Genomic DNA, 19,633 nt, shown 5'->3' on the forward strand with positions numbered 1-19,633 from the left:
TCCCTTTCCTCCTCTTGGGCCTCCTCTACCAAGGTCTCTCCTGAGCTGCTTTGTAGAGCTGCAACTTGGTCCTCTGCCATTGGTTTCAAGTATAAAACATAGTGTTTATTTTTTAATTTAAAAAGTAAAAACATACCGCTTAGACCAAAAAAACCTTTGTGCAAAAATCCCAAAGTTCAACAATCACAATAACCCATAATGTGCAAACATAGTTTTCGGTCTAAGTAGAATCTAATAACCTTTTAAATGAAATAATAAAGGTGATGTTTTATCATCATAAGTCCTGGAAGTGTCGATTTTTCTACTTTCCATGATGCAGAGAGTACCTTTCATCCAATGCCTCTTTCAAAGGTTCTTATAATGGCAATCATTTTTTTCTCCTGGATCAGGGATGTCAAATGAGGAAGTGTACTAACTTTTTTTCTATCCAAAAAACATGGAACTGTGCGTGTGTCGTGCATATTCATAACTTCATATGTGTGTTTGGCACACATATGAAGTTATTCACAGTTTTGTGAGCCAATTTTTTGGTAGATTGCTACAAAGAATATGCTCACAAAACTGTGAATTGGGCTGTGAATACACTCACAGCAGCTGTGATATTAACTAATTAGGCAGCTGCAACTGTGGCTGGAGTCTGCAATTTTAAAAAAGTATTTTTTTTTCTTCCTATTACTAGGAATGCCCATTTCTGTAATGCCTTAAAAGCATATTTTGTAATTTTAACTGAAAAATACAATGAAGTGCACAAAGAAGTGATAATATACAGCTAGCTACCTGTCATTATAAATACAACGACACCAATGCTAATAATATTTAAAGGGATGCTATTAGCACCGTAATCAAAGCAGCTCATTGTCTTTGTGTGTTCTCTCTCTGGTTAGTGTAAAAAAACATTTGTTTGCCAAATACCAAAGCTCTCTCTATTACGAAATCGCATCAGCATATTTTTTTTCATAAGAGCTAATACAGATGCCCACATCTGCTATTGCAACCTAAAACCAAATGTATATCTATACGGCACAATGAATAAATTGGTAACATGTTCTATAAGTCTATCTCCAGAGGACCCATGAATTCACACTAATGTACAAGACAGATGTTAAACTGATATATTTACATGAGAATATTTAGTAGCAGGTTTGAATAAAATAGTCATTGAAATTGCACACTAAAATAAGCCTGCTAACGCATAAAATAACATACAGGGCAGCAATCTTTAAATAAATAATGGTAGTATAGATGAGGTCTGTGAGAGCTCCTCGGTCTATAATAATCAACGTTTGGAGAGATTTTTACAGGCAGTAGTTCTCTGCGTATATTACCAAACAATGATCACAGGAGGATCATTTGACCATGGCCAGCAAGCTGTTGTATATCTATTTCATGTCCCACTAGTCAATCACAAGGTTATGAACACGTTTAATAACAACTGCCCAGTTTCTAATAGCATACCCTTAAGTATTCTAGGATGTTTCATTTTTTTTGTTTGTTTTTTTTTAAGTGCTGGCTTTTGAGTACTGGTACTGCTCAACTTCGTGTGAGTTAAAACATGAGCTTTACTGACGCTTTTAGTTTGATTTTCATTCTGCATTTATACTGTCTTTTTTTTTAAATTATATGTATCTCAACAATAGTGAAATCTGTGTCAGTTTTTAAGTATATATGGTTTTATGTTTTCCTGTTTGATTTACACATAAAATAAAATTAGTATTTGATTAATATTATGTATTACTTTTTCCAGATGGGAGTTATGGAAAATGAATCATTTTTATCAAATATTCCCCAAGCAGCTGATAATACTGTTGGAATTATTTATTTACTTTTTGGTAAGTATCAGTCTATGGCCTCAATTAAATACTGTTGGATAAGTTTTACAAACTATTTAATATTGTTGGATATGTTTTCCAAATTATTTCATATCATAAAAAAAAATTAAAATGTTGCTCATTTTTTTTTATATTTTATGGTATATGGTAAATGGTATATGTCTTGATTTTTTAATATATCGAAAAAGTAATTTGAAAAGCTTATCCAAAAATATTAAATAATTTGCAAAACTTGTCCAACAATATTAAATTGAGGCCTATGTTCCTATATTACTTTGAATGACATGTTGTCTGTCTATATATCTATGAAATTCTAAAAATATAAAAGAACAGAAAAAAAAACAGCTTGAGAAATTCTGCAGTTAAGGAAGTTTAATATGAGAAGTTCGTGCTTGAGTTTTACTCTGATTGGGAGGTTTTTTTTCGCTTTGCAGCTTAGATATGCTAGATGATATCTGTAATTTTGATGTAACTTTGCTGTGATGATAGTGCTAAAAAAAGAGATAACAAGGCGTAACAAATTCTTCCCAATATATTGGCAAAGACATTGAAAACAATGTGATTTTTTTTTCTAATTATTTCCTTTCTGCATACAGGTATGTGTTCTGTTTTTGGGAATAGCCTTCTGTTATATATTTCTTTCACTAAGAGGCAATTGCTGAAACCAGCAGAATACTTCATAGTAAACCTGGCCTTCAGTGACCTTGGAATGACCGTTATCTTGTACCCTCTTGCTATCACATCCAGCTTTTCACACAGGTTGGTTTATATGCTGTGATGTCATACCTGGGTCCCCCAGACTCCATTTCATCATATAACACTGAAGCGGAAATGTAATTCCCCATCTGAAATAGATATTTAAAATTGGTCCCTATTTGGTCAGAATTCATCAGCTGAAGCATCCATCATTGCTCTTATCCAATGAATTCCATCCAAAGACCGATGTAATTAATGCTTAAAGCGGATGTTTCACTGTCTGGGGACTTTGCAGAATTCGCAAAGACCCCTGACTGTGACATCACCACTGGGGGTCTGGCGGCTGGGGCACGCACGGAAAGGTGAGTTCTACTTACTTGAGACTGCCTCTTGCCATGCTCTACAAGTGGGTCCTCTTTAGCTTCTGGTGCTTTAGCGCCAGGAGCCAAATTACTGTTGTACTCTCACGCATGGGAGAGTACAGCATTGAGGTCTATGGAGGATACTGCAAGAATGCGGGATCCTCCATAGACAGAGCTTTTTCCCTGCAGCTGTCAAAAGGCTGGGGGATTGATACTTATAGATGGTGGTAGCACTACCCAGTGTCTAGAAGTATCAGGCAGAGGAAATATACAGAGACAAAGTAGTCCCTACTTTTTCCCAGTATATCTGTTGACTGGGTTAAAATTTCAGTGAAATTCCAACACAGTATGGAATGTGTATGAAATAAAGATTTTATCTTCATGAACAGGGTGACCAGATTTTGAAAAAAAACAAAAAACGGGACATCCATTAGCAAAACATAAATTGCTAAAAACAAATAGAAATACATACATACTAGAAGTCTTTAAACTATTCCTGGACAGAAATAGCTGTTACTGCTCATCCCCTTCCTGGTACCCAAATAAGTGTCTTTTCATTTACATTGTGTAGGAGCATGATCAGAACATACACACACCCTAGATTAGGGCCATCGTAACAGCATAATAGGCCTCTGGGCAAAGCAATGCACTGGGGCCCAGCCTACGCAACCACACAGGAATAAAAATATAAATTTTTGATAAAACTAAGCTTATATTTATTGGTACCTCCAGCAAATAAATTACATACACAGACTGCTGAATACATACACATACAGACTGCTGAATACATACAGACAGTGTGTAGGGGTTCGGTGTGGGGTGGTGCAGTGTGAGTGTGTTTGGGGGTGCAGTGTAAGTGTTTTGGGGTGAAGTGTGTTGGGGTTCAATGTGTGTGGGTGGAGAGATGCAGTGTGTGAAGGGTGCTGTGTGTTGGGGGTTCAGTGTGTGTGAGAGCTGCAGTGTGTAAGGCTTCAGTGTGTGGGAGGTGCTGTGTGTGGAGGCATGCAGTGTGTGTGTGTGTGTGTGTGTGTGTGTGTAGTGGTTCAGTATAAAGGGGATACTATGTGTGTAGGGGTTCAGTGTGTGGTGGGGTGCTGTTTGTTTGGGGGGTGCAATGTGTGTAGGGGTTCAGTGTTTGTTGGGTTGCTGTGTGTGTGTGTGGAAGGGGTGCAGTGTGTGAGGGGGTGTAGTGTGTGTAGAGGTTTAGTGTGTGGGGGTGGTGTGTGTATGGGTAGGGGTTCAGTGTGTGTGTGTGTGGGGGGGGGGGGGGTCAGTGTGTCAGTGGTTGCTGTGTGTGTGTGTCTTGGGGAGGGAGGGAGGGGGGCACTGCCTCATTGTCCAGGGGTGGCACATGCAATTAATCTTGCTCCTCTGACTGCAGGCTGACTACTCTCTAATCCCCAGAGCTGTGTTGGAGCATTTCCATGGTAACGCACCAACCTGCCTGCTCGTGGGAGGAGCGTTCTGCCTCCCAGGACCTCTGCCTTGCTGCCTCTCTCTCCTGCGGCAAACTACATTTTGGCCAATGAGAGAGATCCTTGATCTCCCTCACTGACCCAAGAAGACAGGGCCTGCAAAAAACTGAATATTTATGAGTTTCTCACGGCGCCGAGGCAAATCGTTGAAAACCGTGACTGTCCCAATAAAACCAGGACGTCTGGTCACCCCGTTTATAAAATACAAATTTTCAGGGGGTTGACAATGCCACTCTAAGTAGATGATGAACCAAAGATGCTCAAGGGACCAAGGTAAGTGTCAAACCATTGTAAAATAGATTTTTTTTTTATTCTTTATTTTTGTAGTGCAATGCATAAACATGTGTGGCAGTTGACAACCATGCAACAGACACAGGTAAAGATATATAACATTGCAAAGACAGAGCACTATTTTTTTTTATAAATCACAGGATATCTTTAAACCAGGTACAACTGAGAGGAAAACAATGTGGTAAAGACTGGATAAGGAATAGTATACTCCCAAGTTCCCCCAGAAGCAGGCTATGAAATATGCTTCTAGAACTAGCTTAGGGAGGTAGATGTGGTGCTGCATATATTCAATTATAGATACCTGTTGATGTAGCCCCGTATGTGGGGTTACTGTGGAATACACTTAGGGGATTGTAATGGTTATGATACTTAGATTTTATTTTTAGTAAGAATTTGTCTCTAATTATTGTGATACACAATAACATATTAATAACATATTGAATATTGTATATTGTTGTGTTAATATAACTGATACATGTATGTATGCTTTGACAGGGAATACTTGAAGGCCCCCAGGCAGATAAGCTGTTTGTTTCTCAGTTGAGAGCACAGTGCTTGCATTTTACCTTGGCTGGATAATTAGGGCCTCAAGAATATTACTTAGTCAGGGCATGCCATGACAGAAGGTCTCCTTGATAGGACATGTAATGCCTTTAGGTCAATAGGTGGGGGAAGACAACACATGAAGTTCTCATATATAAGATATACATTGCTTTAAACTCTCCTAGGCTAGAATATAGAATGCTAATGTTCACACAGGAAAATCAAGCAAAGTGAACCACGTAGGATGCCAGAAGGATAAACAGTACCTGAATGCATCTAATAAAGGTATACAATGCTTCAAAGCTTAAGCACGAAGTACACTATCTGAAGTGATTGTTTGGCATTTTTTTAGACCCTGCATTCCAGAAATTCCACAGGATTATGAATACCCCTAAGCTACGACATTTAGGCACTTTTTTTAGATTCCACAAAGACAAGCACAGAACTTATTTCCGAAGGGCATAAAAACACATAATATGTGTTTAGAAATCATAAAGTGCTTTCCCATGGTTAGGTTGTTCAATGCTTACAGATACACTATTGTTTCCATTGCAAGACTAAGACAACCTCTGGTTGCTTTCTACCAGACAGCCACTAGAGGCAGTTCCGGGATTTTACTGGACTCTACGTCGCCTGATAAGCTGCCTGCAATGCTGAAAGCGTCACTTAAAATAGGCATTTAAATGCCTGTATAGTAATTGTGATTGGTGCAAGCAGGGTTAAATTCCTGGTCACACCAGAAGTCTTAATTTTTATTGGTGGATACGTGGGGCTCTTCTCAGTCAACTGGGGCCATTTTTAGTGGTCCTAGGCCAGGGGTAGGCAACCTTCGGCTCTACAGATGTTTTGGACTACATCTCCCATAATGCTTTTACAGCCATATTGCTGGCAAAGCATCAAGGGAGATGTAGTCCACAACATCTGTAGAGCCGAAGGTTGCCTACCCCTGTCCTAGGCTGACCAATAAGCTTTAAGCAGCACCGAGTGATCACCACGGTTATTTTCTAAAGCAGGCTGGAGGTCAAGGAGGTCTGAATAGACCCTGGTAGAGTCTGTCTGCCTGTCCCCAGCTGATTGTGACTGGTGCTGGGCTTTTCTAGCTGTCCAGCATCGATCACAGTGTAATTGACTGGGAAGCAGGCTCCATTCATAAATACAGGGAGTGTAATTATGAAAACAGCCAGTAGATGGCGGTAATATCTATCTACTGTTTTAATTAGAAAACCTATTTTTTTTTTGTATCGGAATTTACATTAGCAGGAAGTTTGTTCAGGGTTGGGGTAAGTGGGGGGATTAGGGTAGGGTTAGATTTAGGGTAGGGTTAAAGTAAGTGTTAAGGTAGGGTTATGGTTATGGTTAGCTTTAGGTTAGTCCAGCAAAGAACCAAAAGTATAAATCTTTCATCCAGCAATTCCTACCAGCCACTACTAATACATTAAACACAATGCCTTACCTTCCAATAATGTGTAAAACGTTACATTTTTGTTTGCTTTCTTTATTTCCAGGTGGATATATGGAAGACATGTCTGCCTGTTTTATGCATTCTGTGGTGTATTGTTTGGGATTTGTAGCCTATCCACAGTCACATTATTGAGTATAGTGTGCTGTGTCAAAGTTTGCTTCCCAGCATATGGTAAGCTCTTTTGTTCACGATAAGCATTGTCAACAGAGATGTACTGTACAAAAAAAAAAGCAATTTGAGCTTTTTCACTTGCATATTTTATCACCAATTGCTGCTGAATTTGAAAAGTAATTTGTTTACACATTTATTGAAATTTACTGGATAATGTACATATTATTTGTGTCCTACTACTTCAGATACTCCAGATTTGTATACCCTGCATCTCCTGAGTAGAACAAAACTCTACATGTAAACCTATGCCAGATTGTTGGAGAATTCATAGGGTCGTGTTGGAGACATGCCATCTTTTTGAAATATATCATTGCTCACTCCCAATAGACACTATTTGGTGAAGTAACACTGTCTATGTCACCAACATTGACACTATTTCTAAACACATTTACTAACCCTTACCCTTTTTAACCCTAACATTGTCTACGCCTAGCAATATCTAGGCCTAGCTTGATAGCCAGGCACAATAATTACAAACGTAAACTGGCAGTTAAAGCTTGTCCTCAAAACCAGAGGCTCCCTGGATAATCAGACATGTTAGGGGCCAAACAATCACTTTTAGGGGATGACAATCTCCCATGCACCACAACAATTCCTGGTGTTGTTGGGAATCCTGCTCATACATCCCCTCCTCTATTAGGCTGGATCCATGTTGGTAACTGACCTGTCTACTAGTGCTGTTTTATAGTGTATTGATAATGCTAGTGGGTGAAAGGTATTTAATGAACCCATTCTGTTCTATATGGACATTGCAGCATAAGCATATGTGTTCCTTTAACTCTTCCTGATGTTAGGACAGTACATGCTGTCCTTCACAGAGTGGGCTTAAATGCATGTAAGATCGCATGGAATGTCCTGTAGATTTGGTGTGAGCAGGGTTAAATCTCTGCTCACACCAGGAAGTCCCATGTATAGGGTAGGGTTAAAGTTAGTGTTAGGGTAGGAATATGGCTATCTGTAGGATTAGGGTTAGTGTTAGGGTAAGGTAAGGGCTAATGCTGGGTTTGGGTTAATGTGGTTTTAGGGCTGGGGATAGTGTAAGGTTAAGATTAAGGTAGATATATGTTTAGAGTTTGTGTAAGCAATAGGTAAGGGATATGGTTGCCTTCAAAGACACCTATAAGCTGCCAATTAGAAGAATCACTAGAACCTAATAGCTACTATCAATACAGAAAAGTAAAAGATGATACACCCTTTGCCTGCTAGCCTCCATAATCAAAGTGCCGAGATAGAATGAGTACGAGTTGTCAGATAATATTAATATAAGTATAGAGCGGCAGTGTCTGTTAGCAGGGTAGGGTTTTGACTGAGCCCCGACGCGCGTTTCACCGGCAAGCGGCTCTTCAAGTGGGAACCCACGTCCCAGGCTTTTGATGCCTTTTTCAATATCCAAAAATTGTACCAACAGCAGATTAGGAGCTTCTGGGAACTTACCAGTCTAAAACAATATATCCAACAATATATATCCAACAATAACTGGTTCCCAAAGGTCTCCGTCCAGATATACTTCTACCTGATAAAATCCAAACGCAGGAACAGTTGAGTGAACGGAACACCATTTTACTTGACTGCTCCTTCCGTTTAATGGACTTTTTGGTTATACTTGAATCTACCCATCTAGAAGATACTCAATCACAAGATACAAAACAAAATTACTCAGATCAAAAGTTTAAAGTCTGACAATCTGTATGTGCCCATGGAAACTAAATTACAAAAGAACATTGAAAACTATAGACAAAACATCAAAGTCAAAAACACACAAAATTCCAGAGGCACTTTAAAGATTTTAAAGAGGGTCAAATCTTTAAAGATAAACGTAAATACTGTAAATGACAAAATAACTTTAGGAGCTCTTCTGGTGAGACTGAATGGTCGGACACTGACAGTAGCTCCTCAGGTTATCAGAGTCCTACTGGAAATAGAGGATCCTATCAAAAGAGGCAAACTTCACAATCTCCAGCTAATAGAGGCATCCTTAAACACACGGACAAAACTGTATCTTTTCTTGACAAATCAATTACCTCAGACATAGACACACAGACAACACAAGCATTAGATCCACATCCTCCTCCCCTTTTTTTAGAACAGGAACCCCCTCGACATCAGAGGGGGAGGCTGAGGGACAGAGACAGATGGGCGTACAAGACTTAGGATCAAACTTGAAAATTCTAGCATCTAACAGAATAATTAATCTATCAGATTTTGTTTTACAGCCACGCCATACATCTCTGTTGGGCAGGGGTTTATCTTTTGTCCCTACACCCTCATACAACAAATTCAATTGGCCCAAAGATATAATTATTATCTTATTATTTATATAGCGCCATCAGATTCCGTAGCGCTGTACTATGGGTGGACTAACAGACATGTAATTGTAACCAGACAACTGGACGTACAGAAAAAGAGAGGTGGAGGGCCCTGCTCATTCTAAAGGGACTGCGGTATAGTGACACAAAGGGTAAACGTAGTAGTATGAAGTTGGTTGTTAGAAAAGCATTTACTGAGGGCTTAGTAGTTAATTTTGACAGTTGCAGGAGAGAAGTCATGGAGGGTAGGGGATAGAAACCTGCTAACAGTTTAATTGATATGCTTTCTTGAAGAAGTGAGTTTTCAATGATTTTTTTGAATGAGTGGAGACTGGGTGAAAGTCTTATGGAGAAGGGAAGGGAGTTCCACAGAGGAGGTGCAGCCCTGGAGAAATCTTGGAGGCGAGCATTAGAGGTGGGAGTACGGACAGAGGATATACGTAGGTCTTTGGCAGAGCGTAGGGGTCTCGATGGGACATACTTGTGTATTAGGGAGGATAGGTAGGTTGGAGCAGCATTATGTAGGGACTTGTAAGCAGGCACCAGAATTTTAAATTGAGCCCTATATCTAACTGGAAGCCAATGCAGGGACTGACAGAGCGGGGAGGTGTGGGAGGTAAGAGCGGACAGGAAAATGAGCCTCGCTGCTGTGTTCATTATAGATTGCAGTGGTGCAATCTGGGACACGTAAGACCACTGAGAAGGGTATTGCAGTAGTCAAGGCGAGAGAGAACAACAGCATGGACCGACACCTTAGCCGCTTCTGGCGTTAAATAGGGGCGGATACGCGTTATGTTTTTGAGATGGAAGCAACAGGATTTGGGGATTGATTGGACATGAGGGGAGAAGGAGAGGTTGGAGTCAAAAAGAACACCCAGGCAGCGAGCCTGCGAGGTAGAGGTGATGGTAGCGCAGTTGACTTGGAGGGAAACAGACATGAGAGTGTTAACACTTGAGGGAGGAAAGACCAGAAGTTCTGTTTTGGACAGGTTGAGTTTAAGGAAGTGAGCAGCCATCAAGTTGGAAATCGCAGAGCGGCAGTCAGAGACACGAGTCAAGATGGGCGGAGAGAGATCAGGAGTAGACATTTGTGTGTCATCTGCATAGAAATGGTAACGGAAGCCAAAGGAGCTGATGAGTTTACCAAGGGAGGCAGTATAGGTAGAGAACAGTAGGGGACCAAGGACAGAACCTTGGGGGACGCCAACAGAGAGTGGTTGAGGGTAAGAGGCAGAGAGGAGAAAGAAGCACTGAAAGAGAGGTAAGAGGAGCACCAGGAGAGAGCAGTATCCTGTAGACCAACATTATGGAGAATGCAGAGAAGCTGTTGATAATCAGCAGTGTCAAAGGCAGCAGAAAGATCAAAGAGAATTAGGATAGAGTACTGGCAGTGAGATTTAGCAGCATTGAAATCATTGGATACTTTGGTAACAGCTCTTTCGACAGAATGACCAGCACGGAATCCAGACTGAAGGGGGTCAAGCAGAGAGTTGGATTTGAGAAAGTTAGTCAGTCTGGTGTACACAACTCTCTTGAGGATCTTGGAGGCAAATGGCAGTAGTGAGATGGGGCGGTAGTTGGATGGGGAGTTGGGGTTAAGGCTGGGCTTTTTCAGAATTGGGGTTACAATTGCATGTTTCAAGGGTGAGGGAAATGTGCCAGAGGAAAGGGAGAGATTGGAAATTTTAGTGAGAGGAAGAGCAAGAGAGGGAGACAAAGTGCGGATGAGATATGAGGGAATAGGATCGAGGGAACAGTTGGTGGGGTGGGAGGACCGGAGCAGAGCAGAAACCTCTTCTGCTCTAGCAGGCATGAATGAGTGTAGAATGGTGGAGGGAGTGGGGTTGGGTGATGTATTGGTAGGGGAAGGAGAAAAATTAGCAATATCTTCTCTGAATGTTGAGATCTTCTTAGTGAAGTGAGATGCAAAGTTTGTGGTGGACAAGTTGGTAGAAGGAGGGGGAGTAAAAGGGCGAAGAAGAACATCAAAAGTGTTAAATAGGTGTTTGGGTTGATGGGACAGTGTAGTTATGAGGGTGTTAAAGTAATTTACTTGTGCAGCGGAAAGAGCCATGCTGTAGGAGCGCAGCATAAATTTATAGTGAAGGAAGTCAGATGCAAAGTGAGACTTTCTCCAGCAGCGTTCAACAGTTCTAGAACATTTTTGAAGGTAAACTTATTTGGCAGAAAACTCTTACAGACCTCTTAGAGGAACAGAATTCTAAGAGATCTCTGACTGATTACAAACCTCAAAGTTAGTACACTCCCAACTTTCACTCCCCATATTGATCTCTTTGTGCAAATGTTCACTAACGACTTTGAAAGCAGGACTGTAGAAACCCCTAGTCATCATAATCTTACGTTCAATGAGCGAAAAGCCCTTGAGGAACTAAGACAACTTGATAATGTGATCTTCAAACCTGCTGATAAAGGTGGTTTGATCGTATTACTTACAAGTGACAATTATGTAAAACATTTGTATGATTCATCTTGATGACCATCTATGTTATAGAGCATTAATATCAGACCCCACTACAGAATACATGTCTGAATTACATATTTTATTGTCAAAAGCTCTATCACAACAAAACATAACTAATGACGAATACAAATATCTCTTGCCAAATAAAAATCCTACTATTGCCACCTTTTATTGTTTGCCCGAGGTGCATAAAGACCTCATAACACCACCAGGCAAACCTATTGTGTCTGGCAACAACTGCCTAACAGAACGGGCCAGCAGGTTCATTGAAAAGATCCTACATCCAATGGTTACAATACTAACAATACTACAATACTAACCTCCTACCTTCAAGACACCAAAGCCACTCTTCAAGCCCTGGAACATATACAGGTGCCTCCATAAACCCTTCTAGCCAGCCTAGACATGGTTTCCCTGTATTCAGACACACCACATGAAAAAGGCATACAAGCATGTGAATTTTTACTAGACTGCTCATCCTATGACAACCTTCAAATAACTTTATTCTTGAAATATTGACATTTGGTTTAATTGTTATTACCTATCAATACAACATATCTCTGGTGTGGCAATTTAGCAGTGTATTCCTATTTATAATCCTAGTGGATTTACCACTCAGATTCCTCTGTACATATGGCAATTGTATAGCGATAATTTCTTACTATTCTTCCCCCCCACCCCACCCCCCATGTCCTTTAATTATTTTCATTTTAATTGAACCTATTAAATGTTATATTTTAACAATTTTGTCTATATTAGTGGTACTATTAGGGCAGATAACTTTTTTCTGTTTTCTATTTACAATTCTCTCCAAGGGTTAACCCCTAGTGTCTGCCCTAGATACTCTTAATACAGTATTTAGCTTCCACCTGTTCTCTTTTTTTGTCCTTTGATATCACCTTTTAGGCTCTATACTTTTTTTTTGTTTATCTTTCCAGTATTATCAGAATATTTATTTTGGTGACAAAGCCAATATTTTAGGCATATTTTCAATGATTTAATTAAATGTTTATAATTTATTTGTTTCCACTTAGTTTTGGTCTTACATAGCCTATGTCCTCTTCAACCTATCGTTTATGTAAGTTTTCTTGTAATTGTCCTATTTATAGTTAAATCCCCCCTCTCATAATATTGTAAAGCGCTACGGAATCTGCTGGCGCTATATAAATGGCAATAATAATAATAATATTAATAATAATAATAATAATAATATGCCAAACACTCCAGTTTTTTCAATGTTATGGAGACTGTGTAGGTCACAGTCTAGGGCTGCAAAACAAAGAGATTTAACTCCCAAATGGCAGAGAACAGACCAGAGTGTAGGACCATGATCTCTATATCACAACCACTCCATTAAGCTAAAGATATTTTGGTGCTTTCCCTTTAAGAAATGTGAAATTAAACCAACATCCCAAAACCTATTGTGTCGTAAATTGTATTTGTGCTATTTCGTTGGCTGTGTTTCTTAATGCCCACTCTCTTTTAATGGATACTTTAGTTATACAAACAAATAATTTAAGTTTGGAAGAGTAAAACAAGAAGCAAATGAGGATTAAGATGCATATTGTATCCAAGTTACATATAACACAGGATGCATGCAGTGCAAACGTGAACATGCAAAACAGTATGATCAAGAAAATATTAAATACTACTTTAGCAATTATAATATAAGAGCAAATAAAGGTAATACTGTATGTTCATCATTTGTAAAATCATTGTTTAGATGACACTAATGAAATAAAATAGCCAGCTAGTTAAGAAACTTTGAACAATGCAAAAAGGCACAAAGTAATAAACAATATAACATTTGTTTTGGGGAAATATGTATAGCTCAGTGAAGGAACTAGAGTGGTTGCTGAGACTGCAAGTCTGACCGGACCCCCTATGTCCCCCTGCCTTGGGGGTCCTAGAGCTGGCCACCTTAGGACCCCCTGAGGAAAAGGGCTGTAGCAAAGGGAGTAGGCTGCGTGGGAGTGCTGATCTCTCTGCTCTTCTTACTCTGCATCCTCGCGGTCCTACAGTGATGCCGGGAACCGGAATATGACATCACTTTGGCCCAGTAATCAGAGCAGAGCAAGAAGATGACAAGTTCACAGCAGCCACTCTGGACCCCAGGAGTGGTCCCTCAGGGAAAGAATCGATTCTAGCTCTTCCAAAGGCTGAGTGTCTGTCAGTGAATTCTCATGCATGTGCGAGAGTACAGCAGTGACACAGGCTGGAATAAAATGGCAGCGCCCAAGAGGTGTAGGTTCAGGTAAATAAATCAATCCCTCTCTCCCGCCCAACCGGACCACTAGAGGCTATATCATTGTCAGGAGGCTAGAGGCTATATCATTGTTGTGCTAGCAGAAATGATAGCAAATGTATACATGTTCATTTAAAGCCTCTTTAAAAATATGTACCCTCCCCTACCAGTCAATTAAATCCTTAACATTAGACATGTGTGCCAGATGAACACAAGGTTTAATACCATGGGTTGGGTAACAGGCGGTTTTCTTGCTACCTGTGTTTCTCCCTCAGCAGATGCTTGCTGGGGGAATGTGGGAACTGATGCCAGTGTGATGGCAGTGAAACTAACACGCTAATGTTGAGAGGTTTTGTTAAATGGACTCTAGGCATCTTTCTTCCCCTTTAATTTTAGGACTTGCATGGCAATTTCTTGAATCGACCGATAATTTTGAAATGTTATGAAAAAATGTCCACCTCAATTATTCAGAACCAAAAATTTTGAAAATCCAAATCATATCAATTTAGAAGAACTGAAAATCTTCATTGTGCACAAGCCTAATTACTGCATAACTGATTATGATCAAGGCCACCATTGGTAGGGTGTAGAAAGAACACTCCAGGCACCATAACCACTACAGCTCATAGTGCTGCCAGGTGCATTCTCAATTCGAAACAGATGTGGCATTTAAAAAAAATTTTTTTTCAGGAGTTTGATAGTAAACGCTGTTCGTTTGTCTCTTAGATATTTATAAATACATATCACAATGATGTTGTAAAATATATTTTTATATTTGTCTTTCAGGAAATAGATTTGGCCACAAGTTGGGATGCATCCTTGTCACTTGTGCATGGGTTTATGCAGCTATATTTGCCTTCTTACCTCTAATTCACTTGGGAGAATATGGGCTTGAGCCGTATGGGACAGCTTGCTGTATTGACTGGCAGTCTTCTAATATAAACAGAGTAGCAAAGTACTACATAATAGCTCTGTTTGTAGTTTGTTTCATTATCCCATGTGGGATCATCATTACCTCTTTTACACTTATACTGATAACTGTCAAGGAATCCCGAAAAGCGGTGGCACTGCATGGCGCTATTCCCACCAGGATGAGCAACGTCCAAAACATCATAATCAAGGTATTACATTCAGTTATAATACAGAACTGGTGCAGGCAACCTTCGGCACTCCAAATGTTGTTGACTACTCTTTCAGCCATATTGCTGGCAAAGCATCAGGGGAGATGTAGTCAACAACATCTGATGTAGCACAATATAGTCAACAGTTGGTAAAATAATTACTGCAGTACCAAATATATTTTCATAAATGCTGCCAATTTTGTCAGTGCTTGAGGGCGTACCCTCCACCTGTGTGATACTTCCTGCTCCATTGGCTGGGGCCTCATTTTGTAAACTGCACAGCTGTAAAGTACCGAACTAGACTCAGAGCTCGTAGTACAAAAGTAACGTGTCAGCAGGTACATGTGTATGTTTTGTGCCCAGGTAGTTGGTGAATATCCACTGATATTTGTTGGAATGTGCTCTACATTGTAGGAGCTTCTATAGCACATACCCAAATGTGATGGCAAACATAATCCACATGCTGACTTTTATTTTATTTAATTTAACAAAGTATGTAATGCCTTTCACGAAGGTTAGCAGGCAATGACAGCACATAAACATTGTTAAACTTGCCATGAAGTAACTTGGTGAAAATGCTGTTTTTTTTTGTTTTTTTAATTAAGGAAAACTTCATTGTAAACCCTTGCCAGATTTTGGAAAGCATGTTAATATTGCACAATGTTAGATTTATGAAATATAACCTTAGATTGGATACCTTCTTGCATTATAGTGATGGCTTTATCTATTTTTAATTGTAATGTCGTATTTATCTAATACACACTATTTCTGTTTTATGCAGTTAAGCATCGCTGTGTGCATTGGATTCTTCACAGCTTGGAGCCCATATGCAATAATTTCGATGTGGGCCACATTTGGATCTATCGATATCATACCACCTTTGGCATTTGCAGTACCCTCTGTGTTTGCAAAATCTTCAACAATTTACAATCCAATTATTTACCTCCTATTGAAGCCCAACTTCCGAGATATTCTTGGACAACAATTGGTTGCTCTGTGGGAGCTTTGTACCCAGTGCTTTGTTTGCCTGAAGCCTGTCCTTTCCTGCCACATTATGTCACTGCACCACAAACTCTTCAAAAAGAAAAATAAGTCAATAAGTTATTCAAAAAAGTCAGTTGGAAGCTATTCCTTTAACACATGTGAAACATGCAAAGATACTTTTGAATACTTCAAGCATTACCCGAAATGCTGTAGTACACAGTATAGTTTTGGTTCAGAGTTGAGGCAACAAGATGAAACCAAAAATTCTAAAAATTCCATAAGGGTTATTGTACAAGGACATAATATAGCAGATACTGATAACTTTGAAATTACTTTAGAAGTAATACCAGAGTGCAGTAAATGTACTTATTAAAAAAAGATAAAGAAAACATATAGTGGTTCATTGTGGATGGGCCATTAACAATCAGGGTTTGGTCAGGAATGGGTGCTGATCACAACAGCAGCCGCCATCAGTATGCAAATAAACCAACATGCAAAAAAACCACAATACACATCAATGAAACACGTGTATTAGATGCAAAAACACAAAGACAAAACCGGTAACTCAATACAAAGGCTCCTGGATGCAGAGAGCAGGGCCTCTGGATCTCAGGAACATCAGACTCTAAGAGTTTACACAGAATAGCAGGTAACTCTGGAACAACGGATTAGCACAGGAAACAGCTAGCTCTAGAACATTAAGGGTGAGTTTAAACTAAATTGGTAGGAGATAATTGCACGTTAGGATTAGCTGGGGACAGAGTCAGACCTCTTTAGTCTGGGTGCAACAACATCACAGCAACATGGTCACACTGAGCGGTACTTCACCAGACTGAAAAGTATCAGAAAACTAGTGAGGTAAATATAGAATCATGACACTGAAACAATTACCATTCCACGATTCCAATAGCAATTGTTGCCATTAGGATCATAGAAAGAGGGCTCTATACATTATTATTATTATTATTATTATTATTATTATTATTATTATATAGTGCCACAAATGTCGTAGCGCTTTACAATGGGTGGACTAACAAATGTAATTGTAACCAGACAAGTTTGACGCACAGGAACAGCGGTGTTGAGGGCCCTGGCTTACATGCTAGAGGGAGTGGGCTAGTGTGACACAAAAGGTAAGGATAGAATTACGGAAGTAGATTGGTAGAATAGTATTCACTCAAGACTTAGTGTGTTGTTTTTTTGTTTTTAATGGCAGTTGTAGGAGAGGAATCAGTTGGGAGCCATTAACAGTTTAATAGATGCGCTTTTGTGAAAAAGTGAGATTTTATGAATTGGATTGAAGGAGTGGAAACTGGGTGACCATCTAACGAAAAAGGTAAGTGAGTTCCACAGGAAGGCAAACATTAGAGGTGGGAGCATGAACAGAGGATATACGTAGGTCTTTAGCAGAGCGTAGGGGGCCTAGACAGGACATACTTGTGTATTAGGGAGGATAAGTAGGTCGGGAGTAGCATTATGTAGCGATTTAAAAGCAAGAACTAGAATTTTAAATGGAGCCCTATATCTTACGGGAAGCCAATGCAGGGACTGACAGAGGGGTGAGGCATTGGAGGTGCGGACAGACAGGAAGATGAGCCTCACCGCCGCATTCATTTTAGACTGTAATGGGGCAAGTTGGGAGCACGAAGGTGCATGGACAGTGGCATGAACCAGCACCTTAGCCGCATGTGGCGTTAAGTAGGGGCGAATGCGTGCACTGTTTTTAGAGATGGAAGCGGCAGGATTTTGTGAACGACTGGGCATGAGGGGTGAAGGAGAGGTCAGAGTCAAAGAGAACATCTAGGCAGCAAGCCTGCGTGGTGGACACAAACAGAGAGGGGTTAGGGGGAAGAGGCAGTGCCAGAGAAAGAAACACTAAAAGAGCGTGCCAGGAGAGAGAGCAATATCTCGTAGACTGAGATTACAGTGGATGGGAAAAAGTTGTTGATGATCAACAGTGTCCAAAGCAGCGGAAAGGTCAAGGAGAATTACAATAAAATAGTGACCACGAGATTTTGCAGCGAGTATATCGTTGGATACTTTGGTCGGAGCCTTTTCCACAGAGTGCTGAGCGTGGCAACCAGAAGTGGGTCGAGAAGAGAGTTGGGCTAAAGGAAGTCTGTCAATCTCACATACACAAGTCTTTAAAGGATCTTGGACGCAAAAGGCAGTAGCGAGATAGGGCGGTAGTTGAACGAGGAGTTAGGGTCAAGGTTGGGCTTTTATAGAATCGGCGTTACAATTGTGTGTTTGAAGGGTGATGGAAATATGCCAGAGGAGAGGGAGAGATTGAGAATTTTAGTGAGAGGCAGAGCAAGGGAAGGTGAGCGTGTACGGAAGAGATGCAAGGGAATAGGATCAAGGGAGCAGGTGGTGGGGCAGGAGGACCAGAGCAGAGTAGAAACCTCTTCTGCTGTAGTGGGTGCAAATAAACATAGAACAGCAGAGGGAGTGAGGTTGTGGGAAGCATTGTAAGGGGAAGGAGAGAGATGAGAGATCTCTTCCCTGATTGTCAGTGAGTTGCAAAGTTTGTGGCAGTTAAGTTGGTAGGAGGAGGGGGAGTAACAGGGTAAAGAAGAGAGTTAAAAGTGTGAAATAGTTATTTGGGTTCACGGGAGAGTGTGGTTATGAGCGTATTGAAGTAATTTACTTTTGTAGAGGAAAGAACCAAGCTGTAGAAGTGCAGCATAAATTCATAGTGGAGAAAGTCAGATGCGGAGTGACACTTTCTGCAGCAGCATTCAGTAGTTCTGGAGCATTTAAAGGATCGAGTCAGCTTGGGAGCCAATTGGAAGTTGGGGGCGCTTGCTGCATATAAATGTAGGAAGTGCCATGATGTCTAGTTGAGAGGAGAGGGTGGAATCTTAGAAGGAGCTTACAGAACTAGGGCAGGTGAGGTTTGAGATAGGTAAAAGGAGAGTTTGGAGGTCAGGGCGAATTGCTCTAGGTCAGTTTAGTTTGGAAAAACGGCGCCTGAGAGGGGATTTGATAACATTATACAAATATATTCGGGGCCAGTACAAACCTTTATCTAGAAATCTATTCATAAACAGGGCTATACATAGGACACGAGGTCACACATCTAGGCTGGAAGAAAGGAGATTTCATCTAAGGCAAACAGCAATAAGGATATGGAATTCTCTGCCTGAAGAGGTGGTTTTGTCAGAGTCATTACAGATGTATAAACTGCAATTGGATAAATACTTGCAAAAACATAACATACAGGGATATAATTTCTAATTAGTGGGGTAACAGCTGCTTGATCCAAGGAGACATCTGACTGCTATTTTGGGGTCAAGAAAGATTTTTTTCCTAGCTTGTTGCAAAATTGGAAGCGCTTCAGACTAGGTTTTTTGCCTTCTTTTGGATCAACAGCAAAAACATATGTGAGGAGGGCTGAACTTGATGGACGCAAGTCTCTTTTCGGCTATGTAACTATGTAAGACATTGGAGGTTTCATAAATACTACATAACACTAAACTTCAGTGAGCACAATCCTTCTGAAGAAGAGTTAACCACATGGAATTATCAGATACTTGAAAAACACCAACACACTGTACTGCACACATGGAAGATAATAGGTTAATGAGACCAGTGTCACCTGTTAGCAACATCAATGACCTTGGCTGCCTGACCTTCAACCCGATGTATATCCAAAATCCCTGC

General features: G+C 40.2%; 1 protein-coding gene across 1 annotated transcript; it reads left to right on the forward strand.

The window, feature by feature from the left end:
• Positions 1–1,744: 1,744 nt before the first annotated feature.
• LOC134609354 (opsin-5-like) lies at positions 1,745–16,340 on the forward strand. Its single transcript, XM_063453030.1, has 5 exons — positions 1,745–1,829; positions 2,426–2,588; positions 6,702–6,829; positions 14,649–14,983; positions 15,765–16,340. Exons 1-5 carry the CDS (start codon positions 1,745–1,747, stop codon positions 16,338–16,340), a joined length of 1,287 nt encoding a protein of 428 aa, XP_063309100.1.
• The last annotated feature ends 3,293 nt before the right edge of the window (positions 16,341–19,633 follow it).

Source organism: Pelobates fuscus, chromosome 4 (assembly GCF_036172605.1).
Source record: "Pelobates fuscus isolate aPelFus1 chromosome 4, aPelFus1.pri, whole genome shotgun sequence".
Lineage (NCBI taxonomy): Eukaryota > Metazoa > Chordata > Amphibia > Anura > Pelobatidae > Pelobates > Pelobates fuscus.